General features: G+C 35.1%; 2 protein-coding genes across 2 annotated transcripts; both read right to left on the bottom strand.

Moving 5' to 3' along the window:
* Positions 1-1,936: 1,936 nt before the first annotated feature.
* LOC118265144 (uncharacterized) lies at positions 1,937-3,607 on the bottom strand. Its single transcript, XM_035577865.2, has one exon. It carries the CDS (start codon positions 3,605-3,607, stop codon positions 1,937-1,939), a length of 1,671 nt encoding a protein of 556 aa, XP_035433758.2.
* A 3,761-nt stretch (positions 3,608-7,368) lies between these two features.
* On the bottom strand, positions 7,369-9,009 carry LOC126912644 (uncharacterized). Its single transcript, XM_050705697.1, has one exon. The coding sequence runs from the start codon at positions 9,007-9,009 to the stop codon at positions 7,369-7,371; it is 1,641 nt and encodes a 546-aa protein (XP_050561654.1).
* Between the last annotated feature and the right edge of the window lie 9,415 nt (positions 9,010-18,424).

Raw genomic sequence — 18,424 nt, 5'->3', positions numbered from 1 at the left:
ATCGGTTTCCATGCTCACGTGGCTGATTTCTGATAGTTCCATAAAGTATTTGGTTAAAATAGTGCTTACACAATGGATCAAATCTTCATTTCTTATGTGGTCTTTAGGGATAATCTGGCTTTGTCCAATGTACAACATGAAGAACAAACAATATGTCACTAACATTCTGTAGCGTAAATATTACTGTCAACGTTTTTAATAGTTTATGCAATGTTCCCTCAATTAGTGACTATGACGTGTTTGTGAATAATTTAAAACCATTTCCATGTAGCGTGCATAACTTTAGTATTTCATTTACTGAGTTGGTTTAGCACGACAAGTCTTTGCAGTTTTTTAATTAACTGTGAATGTGGAATATGTTATAAAATCACGCTTTTCATTCCCTAAAAGTTTGTTTAATGAGAGATGCACATTTGACTCAAATACACATGCACTTTTGATCAGTTATAAATCCCAAATACGGAGAACGGTAGGTTCCTAATTTTGAAAAAAGGAAGGATCTTATGCCGATCCGTAATTGTTCTTTTTTTTGAACTTGTCAATAATGTGGACTCCAAATCCTGGTTGTCCCTTAGTACTTCAGAAATAAAGTATATAATTGATTCACTTAGAAAAATACTTGTAACGTTAGAAGTAGTGATGTATCGTTTTACAAATGTAGTGTAGCTTCGATTACTGTTTGAAATATGATATAAGAATGAGCAGTAATCTAATTTAGATTTGATTTTTATTATATTGTCACAGTATTAATATTTAGTTGGTAAGGTAATATTAAATTACATTTTGATGTGTTATTTCGTTTTATGTAAGTTCTTTGTTTGCTTAAGCTTCGTAATTGATTAATTATCTAGTAATCAATGAATATTTATGAATTCTTTTTTTTCTGTAATTATTTGTGTTCTATACAAGGAAAAAATAAAAGGCTGATTGCTTTGAAATTCTTTATTAATTTATTATTGCAATTTAACTTAAAACAAGGTGCATAGGTTATTAGATAAAGTAGAAAGGGTTACGGTAATTATAAAATAAATCTACATTATACTTAATGCAGTAGTTAATTTTATGCATAGACAGTTTTATGAATAACATACGGACCCCGTGAACTTTGTTTCGTGTCTAAATTTAATTTTCTTTGTGCATCTTTGTAATTTTTTTATACGGTTGTATTTAGCTTGACCTGCTTATGTGTTACTTGTTCTTAAATAAGAATCTAAAATTTTCTTAACAATAACAAACCTAACAAAAATATAATTAGCTAAATCGGTTCAGCTGTTCTCGATATTAGTGCATAGCAACACATTTATCGATTAATTTTTATTTTATAGATAGGCATAAATATCTACCAGAAATAATTTAATTTTAAAACGATTGGTAGAAAGTGTTCCATCTTTCAATAATTTGAAATTTAACTCCAAATTTTGCCACGACGGCGCTGTTATCGCCCAAAAGTTTCCATCAATAAGGGTCATACTTTTAAGTATGGAAAAGTATGATAAATGATCATTGCAAGTAATTCTCTCTAATATATTTATGTTCATGGTGTGGCATGCTATTATACGACAATTTTAGTGTCAATTAGGGAACTGGGCGTGTCATTATTATTTTTGATTTATTTCATAGTTACATGTCATTGCGGATATCCATCAGTCGATGACATAGTTACCTCATTAGCTGTGACAGTACAATAAAAAAAAAATGTCATTTTTGCTCCTGGCTATATGTCGTTTGAGGATGTTAATGTCGAAGCATATTTTCACTCATTCGCCATTTTATTTTATTTACCTATACCTAACTAATTAATTCACAAAAAAAATAAGTAGTCACAGTACGTGGGACAGCGTTTAAAAAAAATAGGAATAAATTAGTATACATACAAAAGCTTCCACAATTCAAATCCTTCAATCAAGGTTTAAGATTGAAATTATTATGTACGCAGTTACTGTACAAACAATTGGTTCCTAGGCATATTCAATTCAATAACGAATGTGATTGTAGCCATCGAGCAACCAAAAATATAGATCCTCCATGGAATAGCAAAACGTACTTGGAAATCTTCCTTTATAAAATGCTGTTTCAAGTCTTGAAGGTAGTTCATATCATCGATGACTTTATCCACCAATCCCAGTTCTCTGAGACGAAGGGACGTGTGATGCAGCTGATGTATCATAGGGAACCCTTTATACAGGAATATAGAGTACATCACCTTAGAATAAGGCTTCGCCAGTAACATAACCAATGTATTACCATAATCGTCCAGAAATAGCTCTTCATTGTAATCATATTGTCCATTCAACATCATAGAATACAGATCATTTGATTTTATTACAGTCGTTATACTTTCTACTAATCCCACACAGCCCTCAATTCTCTTGTAGTTATCATCCGATTGCACAGACTCTATGTAGTATTTCTCCATTACTGAACTAAAGCACGGTTTTAGCCCATGACGAGCGATATCTTCTTCATTGCTGATCTGATATTCACTGGCTGGGTTTGTAGTCAGACTCACAAGACCTGACTGGTAGAAGGAGTTCATCAAATACGCGAACCACATCCATAGTATGAGCACACACTTCACAGACCATCTGCTACTGATAGTATGCCCATGCAGCAAGAGATTGCTGTAAAGCGTTAACACAACGTCGCTTTTGTCTTCTGTGCGCAGTAATATAATTACTAATATAGAGTAGATTATAAGAGATACCAGTAGCAGAATCCAAACATTTGTTTCAAATTCTAAATAAATATTCTTCCATGGAGGTACATGAGAAGCTCGTTTTACTACAAATCGTATCTCATCTGTATAAGCAAGATGGCCGTATACAAAGGAGAATGCCAATGCTCGAGACGGTGTCAGCAACAGGCCTCCCAGTACTGCATCAGCTTCATTGTCTTGCACCTTTTTCAACGACCCAACTGCTTCCATCTCTGTAGATACCGATGGAACTTCTTCAACAGCCGCATAATCATTTATGATATTAATGTCGAATTCTAGTATACGCCCGATTAATTGAAATATGTAAGGCTCTACTCCATTCCTAAGAGGAGATGCCATGTTTGTGTCGTTAGTAGTAAGTATTGTGTATGGTGGCCATTGAGTTATAACCACATCGAATGTACAGTTTCGTAGCTGAGTAACAATATTTTCTGGGTAAAGATCATAGAAGAACGAGTTTGAACATTTCCCATAGTCGATGATGTTATCGTATCGTTTACCACAAGCATAGTTATCGAAAGGGTTGTAACCGAACAAATGAGCGTCGTCAGTGGCATTCATAACTATAACATGGCGTGCGTGCAGCTTCAGAAAAGTATCAAATATTATTCTCAAATCACTTTTCTTAAGATCTCTCATGATGATCAAAAATAAGGCTAATGGATTCCACGAAAATTCTTTTGTTACCTGGGGAAAGTAATTGGCGATGTAATACGCAGTTTTGCTCGAGATCAGATAGACTTGGTGTGGTATTATACTTTTCTTCGTTGGTTTTCTTGAGAGCAACGTTACAGTTCCAGCGTTGTTGATAGTTTTCAAGATTTGCTCATCTCCAGCTCCACGACCAGAGTATGTGATCACTTTTAATTCTGCATAATGTTCTCTGACCATGTCTCTTACACATTGAATGATTTTTTCGTTGTACAATGGTGTAGGAATTTGTATATTGTAACAGTTCCCTCTGCAGAACAGCAGACACACAAACAAGTACATGATCCACATTTTGCCGAGTGAAACTGAAACCTCGTATATTTTTTCTTACGTTTGATACAATGGAAGCTTCAGTTTATCATCAATCATACTTCAGAAGTATTTTTATAGAAGAGGTGCGACGTTAATTGCAAGTTTTGGTACATAATGGTTAATAAGGCTGGATGATTGACAGCATCAGGGACTGAAGTGATAATTATTATTTGTATCGGTGGAGCCTTCATTAAATTTTACTTAATATTTTACAAAAATATTCTTTACACCGTATAAAACATATTTCAAATATAAATGCTATAACAGCTGTTATACACCCTGTGATATAAATGAACCAAGGTATAACAAGTCTAGCTTCAAACGGTTTGTCATGGAATTTGTACTGAATCTCCTGAATACGAAGATGATCACGTAAACTTTTTTGAACTAAACCTGAATCTTTTAATCTAATCGCATTTACCTGCATTCTGTCAGTAAGAGGAAAGCCTTTGAAGAAAAACATGCTAAATATAAACTTACCGTATGGTTTATCGAAGTAAAATAAAGTGGGATTACCATATTCATCAAAGTAGTGTTTTTTGTTAAAAACATAAACCGATTGTTGAGAGAGTGTAAATAGTTTCTTAGAGTCAGCTACCTTTAACAACGTTTGGATCGGATCTGGACAAGTTATGTAATCTTTGGAGTATGAAGCTTTTTCTTCATCATTTATGTAACCGACCATTCCAGGGAAAATGCAGAGTTTAAGGTTATATTCAGCCAATTCCTGTTCGTTGGTAATCTGATGCTCTTGTACTGGTTTCCCAGTCATACTCACTAAGCTAGATTGGTAAATGTTATTCATTACGTTTGAAAAATATACCCACATTATTAAGATGCATTTTACATATACTCGATCAGGCATTCTAAGGCTATGAGAGAGTAAATTACCGAACAAATTCAACATGACATCAGTTCTGTCTTCTGCCCGAAGCAGCAAGATCACTACTGTCGAGTATAACAGGAATACTAACAATAACATACACCACACTGTAGGACTGAATTCCAAGTAAACATATTTCCACATGGGTTCCTGAGAAGCTCTCTTTACAAAAAACCGTAATTCATCTTCAAAATCAAAGTACCCGTGTAAATATGTGAATGCATCTGCTCGACTGGATGTAAGCAAAGTGCTACCAAATATTACATCAGTTTCATTATTTTGGAGTTTTGCCATTGGTCCTGTTACTTTCATATTAGAATTGATTGTGCTAAATTTACTATTGTCGTACTTGTAACTATACTGGACTTGGAATTGTTCTGTCTTCGCTAGTATTTGAAATAAATTTTGTTCAATACCTAATTTTAATCGTTCATTTACAGAAATTAGTGATGGATTTATGGAAAACGGTATTCTATGTGAAACAGTGGCGAGCAGTGTGCAGTTTCTGAAGCCGGTCACGAGTTTGTTTGGGTAGAGATTGTTTGTCGCCTGCAGACATACTCCATAGCTTATGATGTCCTTGTAATACTTCCCGCAGGCGAAGTTGTCGTATGGGTTGTAGGTGTACAGATGTGCGTCGTCAGTACCGTTCACCACAAGAACCTTGATAACGTGTGTTTTAACAGCACATCAAAAACTTTCTTTAGATCCTCTTCCTTTAGTAAGCTTATTAGGATTAAGAACCGTGCAGTCGGGTTCCAACCTGGGTCCTCAAGAAGGTTTTGGAAATACTCTGTTAATTTTCCTGTAGTCTTCGCAGTGATGAGATATGCTTGATGTCTGAACGATGATTGCGTTGCAGTATCTTTAAATACAATCGATGTAACAGCTGAAGAGTGGATTGTTTGCAAAATGGTGTCATCGCCTGAACTCATATCAACAAATGTAATTATCTTGTCAGAAAAATACTTTCCTGCAATGTCACTTATGCACTCTGAGAGATTGCTGTTTAGCGTTTTAATTTTAATATGAAAGTTATTTTCACTGTGAGAATTAAAATAAAATAAAGAAAATATGAAGTAAACAACCAACATTTTAGGATATAAATACTCATTGGACGAAGATTAATGAGTATTATGTATTTGCTATGAATTAGAAAAACGTTTATTACAATCCATTTAGTGTATTATTATTAGTCGTTATCTTGATTTTAATCTAAGTTGAAGAAAATTCCAGACTGGGTCTTTAAGAAGGTTTTGGAAATAGGTACTCTGTGAATTCTCCTGTAGTCTTTGCACTGATGAGATATCCTTGATGTCTGAACAATGACTGATGAGATATCCTTGATGTCTGAACAATGCAGTATCTTTAGATACGATCGATGCGACAGCTGACGAGTGGATTGGTTTTAGAATTTTGTTTTCCTTTCAATTTATGCCAATAAATGTTAACGCATTTTCAGAAAAATGTTTTGTGATTATTTTTCGTATACATTGCAATAGCAAGGAACTTTGGTTTGATGTTGGATCTTTGAAGTTTATTTATCGCTTTCACTTTAACAGAGTATAACACAGAGAAAAATAAGTAAATATTGAAAGCATTTTCCATAAAGTTAATTGTGGTATAAAGATATGCGTCAAATATCCGATTTAGGAAGTCATTAAAGATTTTTGTAACGTCTTTATTAGTTTCTGATTATTTAGATTTATATCTTTGTTAATGAATCGGACATTAATGGAAAGTTTATAGTAATGATTATTTATTGTCACAGTATTAATATAATAATATAACTTGCTATAAATTTCTCGATGGAATAAAATGTATTAAAACATCATTAAGGTTTTTCGTCAATTTAGTCCAGTATACATGAATGTTACTAAATACACAATTATTGGTTAAATATGTTTCAACGAAATTACATAAATTAATTTTTGTTTGCTAACTTTCATTGACTTAGCACAAGCTTTCGAGAGGTTGTGATAAAATTTCTTACTAGGTTACTTAATATAAAACATAGCAAGGAAATTTTATGAAATTAATAAACCCAAATGAATTTTTCATAAAGTACCATAACAATAAAATATTGTATTTATCTGGAACCTATGAAAACTGAGGGATTACCTCAAGGAGGTATCATGGGTCCAACTATATTTTTTCATGTTGCCTTTGTTTAAATTAGACTAAACTGCACGTATTGTTGTGTGGCCGGGAGATCAACCTAAAATTTGATATGAATTCGAAACCCACCCTAAAAAAGAATGTGTAGTCTACATAAAACTTATAAATTCTTTAACCGTAATTAAAATGAAACAAAATACAGTAGAACTTCATTATCCGAACTCTGACTATCCGAATCGCCGATTATCCGAATCACAAAAATTGTCCAAAAAAGTCTAAGTGCGCTATTATTCTCCCCCCGAAGCCGGTGTTTGCGCGTCAAGTCTTGACTTGACTTGTCTTAACTTGCCGTTGTGCCTACACTGACTTCCCCCGAAATTTAATTGAATAAATAAATAGTGCAATATCAAAACGTAGCTTTTATTCTCTTCAATGGCAATTTTTTTTAAAAAAATCCGATTATCCGAATATTTGATTATCCGAATGGGTCCCGGTCCCCATTAATTCGGATAATTGGAGTTCTACTGTATTTTCTATTAAAAATGTATTCATATCATTTTATAAGAAAACAAAAAGTTAAAAAAAATCCTTATCAATAAAAGTCACTGTGGTTTATTGGAATGAATTCTTATTTATTTTTATCTGTTTGTCTACAAAAAAGCCTTCTTAATCTATTTGAGTAATGAACTGAAGACAGTAATTCAAATATAAACACAATAGTTGACAAAACACACCCTACAAAATGAATAAACCATGGTATCACAAATAATGGCTCAAATCCCTTCTCATGGAATTTGTATTTGATCTCCTGGAGGTAAAAATGGTTTCTCGTTACTTTTTCTAGTAAACCAGTTTCTCGCAAACGAATCGCATTACATCGCATTCTGTCTGTTAGCGGAAAGCCTTTGTAGAAAAATGTAGCATAAATATATTTATTGTATGGTTTACTGAAGTAATAAACTTGAGGCTCACCATACTTGTCACACAAAAATTTCTTGTAATATTGAAAGAAAGATTTTTGTGTAAGCGTAAATAAATTACTAGAATTCGCAACTTTTTTTAAATTAAGTACTGGATTCAGACATTTATTATCATTTGCATTTGGCACCCAAGTTTTACATTTATAAGTGTCAAATACACTGGGAACCACGCAAGGTGTTAAGTTATATTCAATAATATCATATTCGTTACTTATTTGGTACTGTTTTGGTGGGTGCTGGGTCATGCTCACTAGGCTGGACTGATAAACGCTGTTCACCAAATACGCAAACCACACCCAGATTATCAAAAAGCACTGCACGGACATTCGGTCAGGTATCTTTAGACTATGAGATAGTAATGTACCTAACAAATTCAATATAACCTCAATTTTGTCTTCAGCACGGAACAGCAGGATAACTACTGTCGAGTATAAGAAGAATACCAACAATAGCATACACCAAACTGTGGGACTAAATTCCAAATAAACATATTTCCACGTAGGTACATTGGGTGCATGTTTTACAAAGAACCGTAAATCATCATGGTAGTCAAGATATCCGTGCAGATACGTAAATACATCACCTCGAACTTCTGATAATACAACACAACCCAACATGACATCAGATTCATTATTCTGAAGTTTCGCCAATGGTCCTGAGGCTTTCATCTTGCCATTTATTGGAGAATAAGTATTATCAACGCCGTAAGTAAAATTTACTTCGAAGTGTTCTGTTTCTCCTAATAATTTGAACAAATATTGTTCAATCCCTAATTTTAACCGTTTGTCGACATCGGGTTGTGATGGATCTATGCCAAAAGGAATTCGATGTGGAACACTGGCGCGAAAGGTGCAGTTTCTCAAGCCGGTCACGAGTTTGTTTGGGTAGAGATTGTTCGTCGCCTGCAGACATACTCCATAGCTTATGATGTCCTTGTAATACTTCCCGCAGGCGAAGTTGTCGTACGGATTGTAGGTGTACAGATGTGCGTCGTCAGTACCGTTCACCACAAGAACGTTGATAACGTGTGTTTTTAACAGCACATCAAAAACTTTCTTTAGATCCTCTTCCTTTAGTAAGCTTATTAGGATTAAGAACCGTGCAGTCGGGTTCCAGCCTGGGTCCTCAAGAAGGTTTTGGAAATACTCTGTGAATTCTCTCGTAGTCTTCGCAGTGATGAGATATCCTTGATGCCTGAACGATGATTGCGTTGCAGTATCTTTAGATACAATCGTTGTAACAGCTGAAGAGTGGATTGTCTGCAAAATGTTGTCATCGCCTGAACTCATATCAACAAACGTGATTATCTTGTCAGAAAAATACTTCCCTGCAATGTCATTTATGCACGCTGAGATATTGCTATTTAGTGTTTGAGTTTTAATATGGAAGTTATTTTCACTGTGAGAATTGAAATAAAATAAAGAAAATATGAAGTAAACAACCAACATTTTAGGATATAAATGCTTATTGGACGAAGATTGATGAGTAGCATTTGCTTTGTGTGTTATAATGTCAAATTATAAATGGAATACAACAACGTTTATTACAATCCATTTAGTATAATTTGTCATTGTCTTGATTGAAGTCAAGGAAAAGTTTTTGACAATGTACCCAGCTTGACAGCGTATGTGTGTCTTTAAAAGCCTCATCAAGTTTAATTTTCATGACTACTTACAGACACGAATATCATTTTATTACGTTTATATTATTCGATTACGGATATCAAATCATTCAGAGTTTTAAGTAATGGTTAAGTAATGGTTAAGCTTATATGTATCGTCACGCCTTTTATCCCCTAAAGAGGTAGGCAGATGTACTCATTTAGGCACATAATACCACTGTCACTGTACAATGTCAGCGACTTTTCACTATTTGTGTTATAAGTCCCATGTAATCGGGAGTGTATAATTCCAGACTCTGTGGTAACTACTACTCAGATTTTTTTCTAAAAACCGAAAAAAGCCCAGTAATTCTTTGCCCAACTCGGGAACTGAACCCGAGCCCCCTTGTCCAGCAGTCGCAATTGCAACCACTCGACCAATGAGGCATCAGTTTAGTGTTTATAGTGTGTAGCTTATGGTTATGTTCACGCTATTTATAACGCTCATGTTTTATATGAAATACCAGATATAATAATTATAACTTGATTTTTGCATTAGGAGTACCCCAAGGAAGTATCCTGGGCCCACCCTAAAATTAAATGTATTATTTATCGACTGAAAATGTGTTGATCAAAGTAAAATAAACATAACTGAATTTAGTAATAGTTTATTTTGAAAACACACCTTACAGGTTTTATCAAATGAAACACACGTATTTGGATAAATAAGTTGTCCGTATGGACTAAGCTTTTTATTGCACAAACAATTACTTCACTACTTTGATAACATATTTTTATTACCTCCCAACCACAATTCAAAAGTGAAAACAATAGTTGCTAATATGCATCCTATTCCATAAATAAGCCAAGGTATAATGAATTTAGTCTTAAATCTCTTTTCATGGTATTTGTATCTTATCTTCTTGGCGTAGAAACGATCTAGAAACATTTTGTGAACCAAACCCGATTCCCGCAAACGAATTGCATTTTGTCGCATTTTGTCCGTCAGTGGAAAACCTTTGTAAAAAAATGTACCATAAATAAACTTAGCGTACGGTTTATCAAAGTATAATATACGGGAATGTCCATATTCATCGTAAAAATCGACTTTTTGATATTCATATATAATTTTCTTTGTTAGTGTATATAAATGCTTTGAGTTGGAAACTTTCTTTAAATTCTCAACCGTGTTCACACATGCTTCATTTTTTGGAATAGTTATATGTACTTCAGAAAATATGAAGTCCAGAAATCTGGGAACAATACAAGGTTTTAGATTATATTTTATTAATTCAAATTCATTGGTAATTTGACGTTCTTTTATGGGTTTCCCAATTATACTTACTAGGCTGGCTTGGTAAGCGCTATATATTATATACGAAAACCACACCCACATTAACAACATGTACTTTACAGACACTCGATCGGGCATTTTTAGGTTATGGGAGAGCAAGGCTCTTAATAAATTCAATACAACATCAACTTTGTCTTCAGCGCGGAGCATCAAGGTCACTATTATCCAGTATGACAGAAATACTAACAATACCAAGCACCAAACCAAAGGAGTGAATCCCAAATAAACATATTTCCAAGTAGGAATGTAAGATGCGCTCTTCACAACGAATCGTAAATCATCACAGAAGTCAATATGGCCGTACAAGCTTTCAAATGCATCAGACCGACTGGACGTTAAAGGTACGCTCCCGAAAATAACATCAGTTATGTTGTTCTGCAATTTAGACATCGTTCCTTTTACTTTCATTGTAGGTCCTATTGTGCTATATACTTTATTTTCATATTCATAATTAAAAATTACATTGAAACCTTCTGTTTTTCCCAATTCCATAAACAAATATTGTTCAATACCAAGCGATTTTGGTGCACCTGCAGGTAGTTTAGCTGGGTTTTCAGAAAATGGCGGTCTATGTGGTACATTAGCGCGTAAGGTGCAGTTTCTCAGGCCAGTCACGAGTTTGTTTGGGTAGAGATTGTTTGTCGCCTGCAGACATACTCCATAGCTTATGATGTCCTTGTAATACTTCCCGCAGGCGAAGTTGTCGTATGGGTTGTAGGTGTACAGATGTGCGTCGTCAGTACCGTTCACCACAAGAACGTTGATAACGTGTGTTTTTAACAGCACATCAAAAACTTTCTTTAGATCCTCTTCCTTCAGTGAATCGATTACAATCAAAAACCTTGCGGTCGGGTTCCATGTTGGTTCCTCGAGCAGTTTTTGGAAATACTCCGTGAATTCTGCCGCAGTCTTCGCAGTGATGAGATAACCTTGGTGTCTGAAAAGTGACTGTGATTCAATCTGTCTGGATACAATGGTTGTGGTCATGGAAGAGTGAACTGCTTCTAGAATTTCGTCACCAGTTTTGATGTCAATGAATGTTAGGACACCTCTATCCGACCTATAGTACCTTTGTACTATATCTGTTACACATGTATGCAAATTTTGATTTGATTGATATTTTAAGTCAATGATATTTTCGCTTTTACAATTACTGTATAAAAATGATAAAAATATATATCCCACCAGCATTTCTGTTAGCGTAATTTATGATATTGATTAACGTTGTCTTTGAAAGATTTAAGTCGAAGTTACTTTCCATTATAACTGTAGTAATTAAACCGTTTATCATAATGGATCCTCGATAGTATCGCTCGTCGGTTTTTAGATCACAGGTTTAGATATCTTTATTACAAACTAGGCTAACTGCCAGCGTTTTTCATTTCAGACATTCTGGACTAATTCTGTTTCATTCAGGTCCGTTATGTGGTTTTTGCATGCGAGATCCATCAGTCATTATAATTTTCTGAACTTATTCGTGGAAAGTAGGATTGTACGCTTGGAGCTATGGTAAGGCTAGGTTTGCTTTGCAGTTGTCGTTCGCCTGATTCTGCGTTTGGGAAATGTGGTAATGATTTTTTGTATAATTTATTTTTACTGTTTCACAACGTAGACGCTCCGTTTCTCGTGAGGTATGTTAAGTCAGTTGTTCTATGAATGTGAATGAGAGTCATTACAGTTGTATAGAAATTTACAAATCTTACGAGTTTGACTAAGAATGCAGTATACTCTTAGCGAGTTGTAAAGCGCAGGAGATCAAAAGTAAGTAACAGGATTGTTTTTTATAATTATTATTTATTGGATTTTAATAAAATATATACATAGATAGGTAGATATAGGTAAACACCTATGCATATTAACAATATGTATTCGTAAATTAATACTTCTGATAAGTACATTAATATTCAACCAAATATTTATTTTAAATCTAGAGAAGCAGGCCTACCTAACGAGGTGATGATCATATACTACAATTACGACTACCAAGCAAAATATCAAGAGCAATCTACATTACAAAATTTCTAAGTATTAAATTCAGCAACTTAAAAAGTGAATTTAGTTCGTGTAATAATTTTAACTCTGCATATAAATAAAAGGCTGATAAACAAATAACCTTATAGGTAAAACGACATATAGAAAGGCACTCAAATTATGATAGTTTTTATATGCGACAATAATTATAATTTCACCATATTTTTTGTTAGTCGTTGCCCTAAGTTACTTATTATCACCAATATTCTATTTTTGTTGTTTTCCTTCATTTTCTTCTATCACGCCAAGTCCATCATCTTATATCAAGTCAGCTTTCTTAAAAATCTATGCGTTTAGAAGTTTGTCGGCATTTATAGCCTCTGTAACGACTCGAAATAATCTCATAAGTGAAAACGATACTCGCTGTACCACATCCCACGAAATAAAGAACCCAAGGCAGGACAAATAGGGACTCAAATTCCTTGTCATGGAATCTCATTTTGTTCCTCGAAGCATCTTGTATATCATATACCATTTTCCTAATAACCCCAGCATCGTTCAGGTATAGCATCTTTTGACGTATTTTATCAGCAAATGGAAATCCTTTCTGGAAATACATTGCATAGACGAATTGCGTCAATTGATATTTAAAACGATATATTGAAGGGTGGCCATATTTATCGTAAAAGGTACTCTGTTCATACAAAAGCGTAGATTTCATTGAAAAACTGTACATTTGTGACGTTGAAGCAATCATTTCCAACGCATGCTTAGGATTTTGGCATGTTACGATTACTGAAAACTCTGATGTGTTGAAAGCTGGCTTTAAAAATTCAACTATACCTGGGATGAGACAGCCCTTAAAATTGTACTGGACAAACTCCAAGTGATTGGTAACCTGATGCTCTCTTACAGGGTGTCCGGTCATACCCGTTAAGCTGGATTGGTAAATGCTGTTCATCAAAAACGCAAACCACACCCAGATAATAAAAATGTGCTTCATGAGTAGTCTCTCAGGCATTTTAAGGCTTTGAGACACCAAAGTACCGTACAAATTCAATATGATGTTCGTTTTGTCTTCAGACCGAAGCAGCACGATCACTACTGTCGAGTACGACAGGAATACTAACAATAGCAAGCTCCATACTGTAGGACTGAATTCCAAATAAACATATTTCCACGTGGGAACACCTGAAGCTAACCGTACAATGAACCGTAAATCATCATAGTTATCGAGATGTCCGTGCATGTATGTAAATTTATCAGCTCGAAGATCTGTCAGCAATGTTGCACCAAACATGACATCTGTTTCATTATTTTGCAACTTCAACAATGGTCCTATTATACTGAAATTTTCATCTATTTTACTATATTTAATTGTATCATAGTCGTAAGTGTAATTGACTTTGAAATGTTCTTTTTCTTCAATTACTTTTAATATCCGTTGTTCAATTCCTATTGTCATTATTTTGTCCTCATCTGGTTGTAATGGATCAACAGCAAAAGGAATTCGATGCGGAACACTGGCGCGAAAGGTGCAGTTTCTCAGGCCGGTCACGAGTTTGTTTGGGTAGAGATTGTTCGTCGCCTGCAGACATACTCCATAGCTTATGATGTCCTTGTAATACTTCCCGCAGGCGAAGTTGTCGTATGGGTTGTAGGTGTACAGATGTGCGTCGTCAGTACCGTTCACCACAAGAACGTTGATAACGTGTGTTTTTAACAGCACATCAAAAACTTTATTCACTTCTGCTTCCTTTAATAAGCTGATTACAACTAAGAAGCGTGTGTGAGGGTTCCATGTTCGTTCTTTGCTAAGATTTTGAAATAATACTGTGACTTCTGCCGTAGTTTTTGCATTGATGAGATATCCTTGGTGTCTGAACGATGACCATTTTGAAGTGTCTCGATGTACAATCGGTGTAACAGCTGATGAGTGGATTGTTTTCAGAATGTGGTCGTCGTCTGAATTCATGTCGACGTAAGTTAATGTTTTCTCGGAAAAGTATTTGCTTATAATGTCAGTAATACAATTCAGTAAACTTACATTTGGTGATTGATCCGCATGATGGAAATTGAGTTCACTCTTACAATGAATGAATAATATGGACATATATATGTAAATAGTGAACATTTTTGCTTGCTGTTGGTATTAGAAGCTTTTTATGGTCGCTGTCTTTCCATTAGACGAGTTGTACGTGTTGTTATAGGTAGTTGTAGTCGTAATAAAACATGGTGCTCTCCCCCATTAGACATTATGCAATCTTAATAAAAGTTAATTGATATAGGAACTGTTTTTACGCTTACTATAATTATACGCCATGATTACTGTAGCTAACGTTTTCGTTTTTATTGCTATTGCATTTAGTGGTAAAAGCCACATTATATTTTCTATTAATTACAGAATAGGACGAAGTTATGGGCTTTTGATTGATATGATTTTAAACTGTTCTTTGTTCTTCAGGTTTTTAATATTCCATGTGTATTTTGTATTATATAGGAATAAATCAATTAATTTAGTAATTGGACAATCAAACTTACGCAAGTTCTTGTTCTTTATGGCAAAATATGAGGTATTTAAGTCACTATTCGAATTATTATTTTAGTTTGACTTCTATATAAACTCATAAACTGCGTCCACTGATCCGCATCGTACGCACCGCATCATCAGCATTGCCTACGGAATGCGTACGATGCGTGCGACGCTTACCTCAAACAACCATCATTCACAGTTTCACACTTCTTTTATGCAGAATGAAAAAGATTAAAAAACAAGCTTTCCACGTTATAATGAACCTTTAGACTTTGGATAAGTGGACCCATCCTTCCTAAGCAACTTCTGCAAGCGTTGTTTGACATTAAGATACCTAACCCAAATGTCAAATTAATAAAAAAATAAATATCTACCTCCAAGGAGTTTGACAAATGCGGTCAAATGACGAACACCGGGCGACCTCTAGTTACATAATATTATTAGCATAGATTAAAAAAATACTAAAGACGGAAACTTTAAAAGTTGTCGAGAACTGATACGTACTCACCTCATAGAGTTTTATAGTTATATTTTATGAAATCAAGGTTATTAAAATCGTTATTTTGTTATGTAACCTTAAATTATTTGATACCAAGATCAAGCTATTAATCATACGATAAAAGTTATTCGCAGGATAAAGGTACCATAAAAATATATTTTGCGACCTTAGGTTCTGGTAATATTGTCAAGGTCTATTCTATTTCCGTATGAGGTAAAGTTTTTGAAATAAATTTGAAAGTTTAGGATATGGTTGCTTGCTGTGTGTCTTACTGGAAAATTGAATATTATTTTGCCCAATCGAACCTAAGATGTCGGGCCACGGTCATAATCTTAATTAGTAGAAGTATTAGTACAAAATTATCCGATACTAGCTTTTGCCAGTTTCACCACCGTTGTCATGGTAAAAAGTAGCCTATGTGTTATTTCAAACCGTAATCTACCCCTGTTCCAAATTTCATCCCGACCCCTTTAACAGTTTTTGCGTAAAGGAGTAACAAACTTTCACATTTATAATATTAGTAGGATAAGTAGGTAAGTTATACCAAAACAAATATTTATTTACCTAAAGCATTTTATAGATTTTATCAGAACTGTCGTCAGACATACTAAATTACGAGGAACTCGACTAGTTTCAAGCCATGCTAGGGACTCATATTAGAGTCTAGTCGAGTACCTACCTCGTCAAATATTTACACGAGTCAGTCGTAATTATTTTATAGGTATTTCTAGAAATAGTAACCAAGTCCTAGTAAATACGGCATTGGAGTATGCTGCCTATAAGTAGGTATATAATGAATTGCAAATGGAAGTCTATATTGATAAATGTTTGTATAGAGCGGATTTAATACGATTTACGCACATAAATCATTCTTAATACGTTTCGACGGCCCCTACGTAAACTATCGAAACTGCAAAAAAGCCATTTTCATTTTATTGCACTAATAGTATGTGGAGATAAAGATCTATTATTATATATATAAATTATGTTCCAATTGTATACCTACAACTATTTTTCAATCGAACAGAATCGTAACTGCATAAAATGAACACATTAAAACATCGAACCTGCCGTTTTCGATGATATACGCGGTTAGCGTTGCGCGAGCGAGACACGAAACTGCCTGTTTCGTCAGTGTTCCCCGAAATGTGAGTGAGGACGCACGTGTATTTTGAGGTTAGGATTACGTTAGTGTTTTTTTTTACTTTTAATTCAAAATGAATAGGAGAGGTATACACATGGTAAATATAATATACTATCGAAAGTGGTAGATTCGATACTGTTCTAGTACAAAGAGCAAATTTGTACTGTCGAATCTACCACATTCGATAGTATTCCTTGATATTTGTACTGAGCAATTTATCGAAAGTGACACATTCGATACTTTTCTCTGCTATGAACACATCGAATGTACCACTTTCGATACTTTACTACGGCAAAGTAATAGACTGTCCTACAATTTCGATAGATATAATATGTTTGTCTTGGATTTTCAGCATCTCCTGTGCGATGTCAATTCACCGACGAAGAGTGGAAATATTTAAATGATATTTACAAAGAAACTGATGCGGTTGACGGGGATTTTCTGTATAACGATTCTGAAATCGTTCCATCTCCTAAATCTGTCCAAGATTTTTATTGTCCAACAAACCAAACCTTTTTTTACATTTGATGGGTAGACGTTTGGCCGCTATCTCACCTGATGGTAAGTGATGATGCGGCCTACGGTGGAGCACGTCTGCCCATAAGCAACCTATTCACTCGGGCCTTGAAGACACCCAGGTTATACCCATCAGGAAACACAGACTCCGGCAAGGAGTTCCACTCCCTAGCAGTTCGCACAAGGAAGTTTGAAGCGAAGCGCTTCGTGCGAGTGGGTGGGATATCTACCATGAAGCGGTGACGCCTCGCCGATTGTCTTGTGGTTCGATGATGAAAAGGACTAGGGGGAATCAAGTTGTGCAATTCCCCCGCACACTCTCCGAAATGTATCCGGTAATAAACGGAAAGGCTTGCAACCTTACGCCTGTGTTCGAGGCTTTGAAGCCGGGCCTCCACAAGCGCATCATCGTTGATGAGTTTCTTGGCACGCCTTTCGATTTGTTCTGGCGCATCGAGCTGGTATTTAGCCGAGCCGTCCCAAAGGTGAGAACAGTACTCCATACAAGACCGAACCTGCGCTTGGTACAGGCTCAGTAGCTGTTCCGATGTGAAATACCGTCTCACCCTCCAGAGGATGCCCAACTTCTTACCAGCCAGATGCGCCTTCGACTTTATACAACGTGTAACAAAAGGGGGTATACATATCAATTGCACGGTCTCTAGATAACATAACAAACGATACGGGAAGGGTTTTTAAACTCATGTTTTCATGGTACCATGTTATGAATTTTTTCCAATCGCGCCGACGCGCGAATCAAAATTAGGTAGACAGGTACTAGGTGATCAGATTGACAGAAAAAATGTTTCGTAATATTAGTGAGTGATCCCTGCAGGGTTGTGACACGTTTGTATGATTTGAAATCAAGAACTATGCGATACCAAGTATTTGGTACTAATTTTTTTTAAACATATTTTTTGCTGAAACTTTGTCTAGAGATTCTATTCAACCTGTATTCATCAGGGCTTCTTGATGTATATGGGTATTTTGTTACACCTTGTATACGAGCCGAAGTTTAGGGTAGGCGATAGAGTTACGCTCAGAAGCTCAAGATGATCCGATATTGGAACGAATACATCTCGGAAAT

Source organism: Spodoptera frugiperda, chromosome 28 (assembly GCF_023101765.2).
Source record: "Spodoptera frugiperda isolate SF20-4 chromosome 28, AGI-APGP_CSIRO_Sfru_2.0, whole genome shotgun sequence".
NCBI lineage: Eukaryota > Metazoa > Arthropoda > Insecta > Lepidoptera > Noctuidae > Spodoptera > Spodoptera frugiperda.
This window is presented reverse-complemented; position numbering and strand designations above follow the sequence as displayed.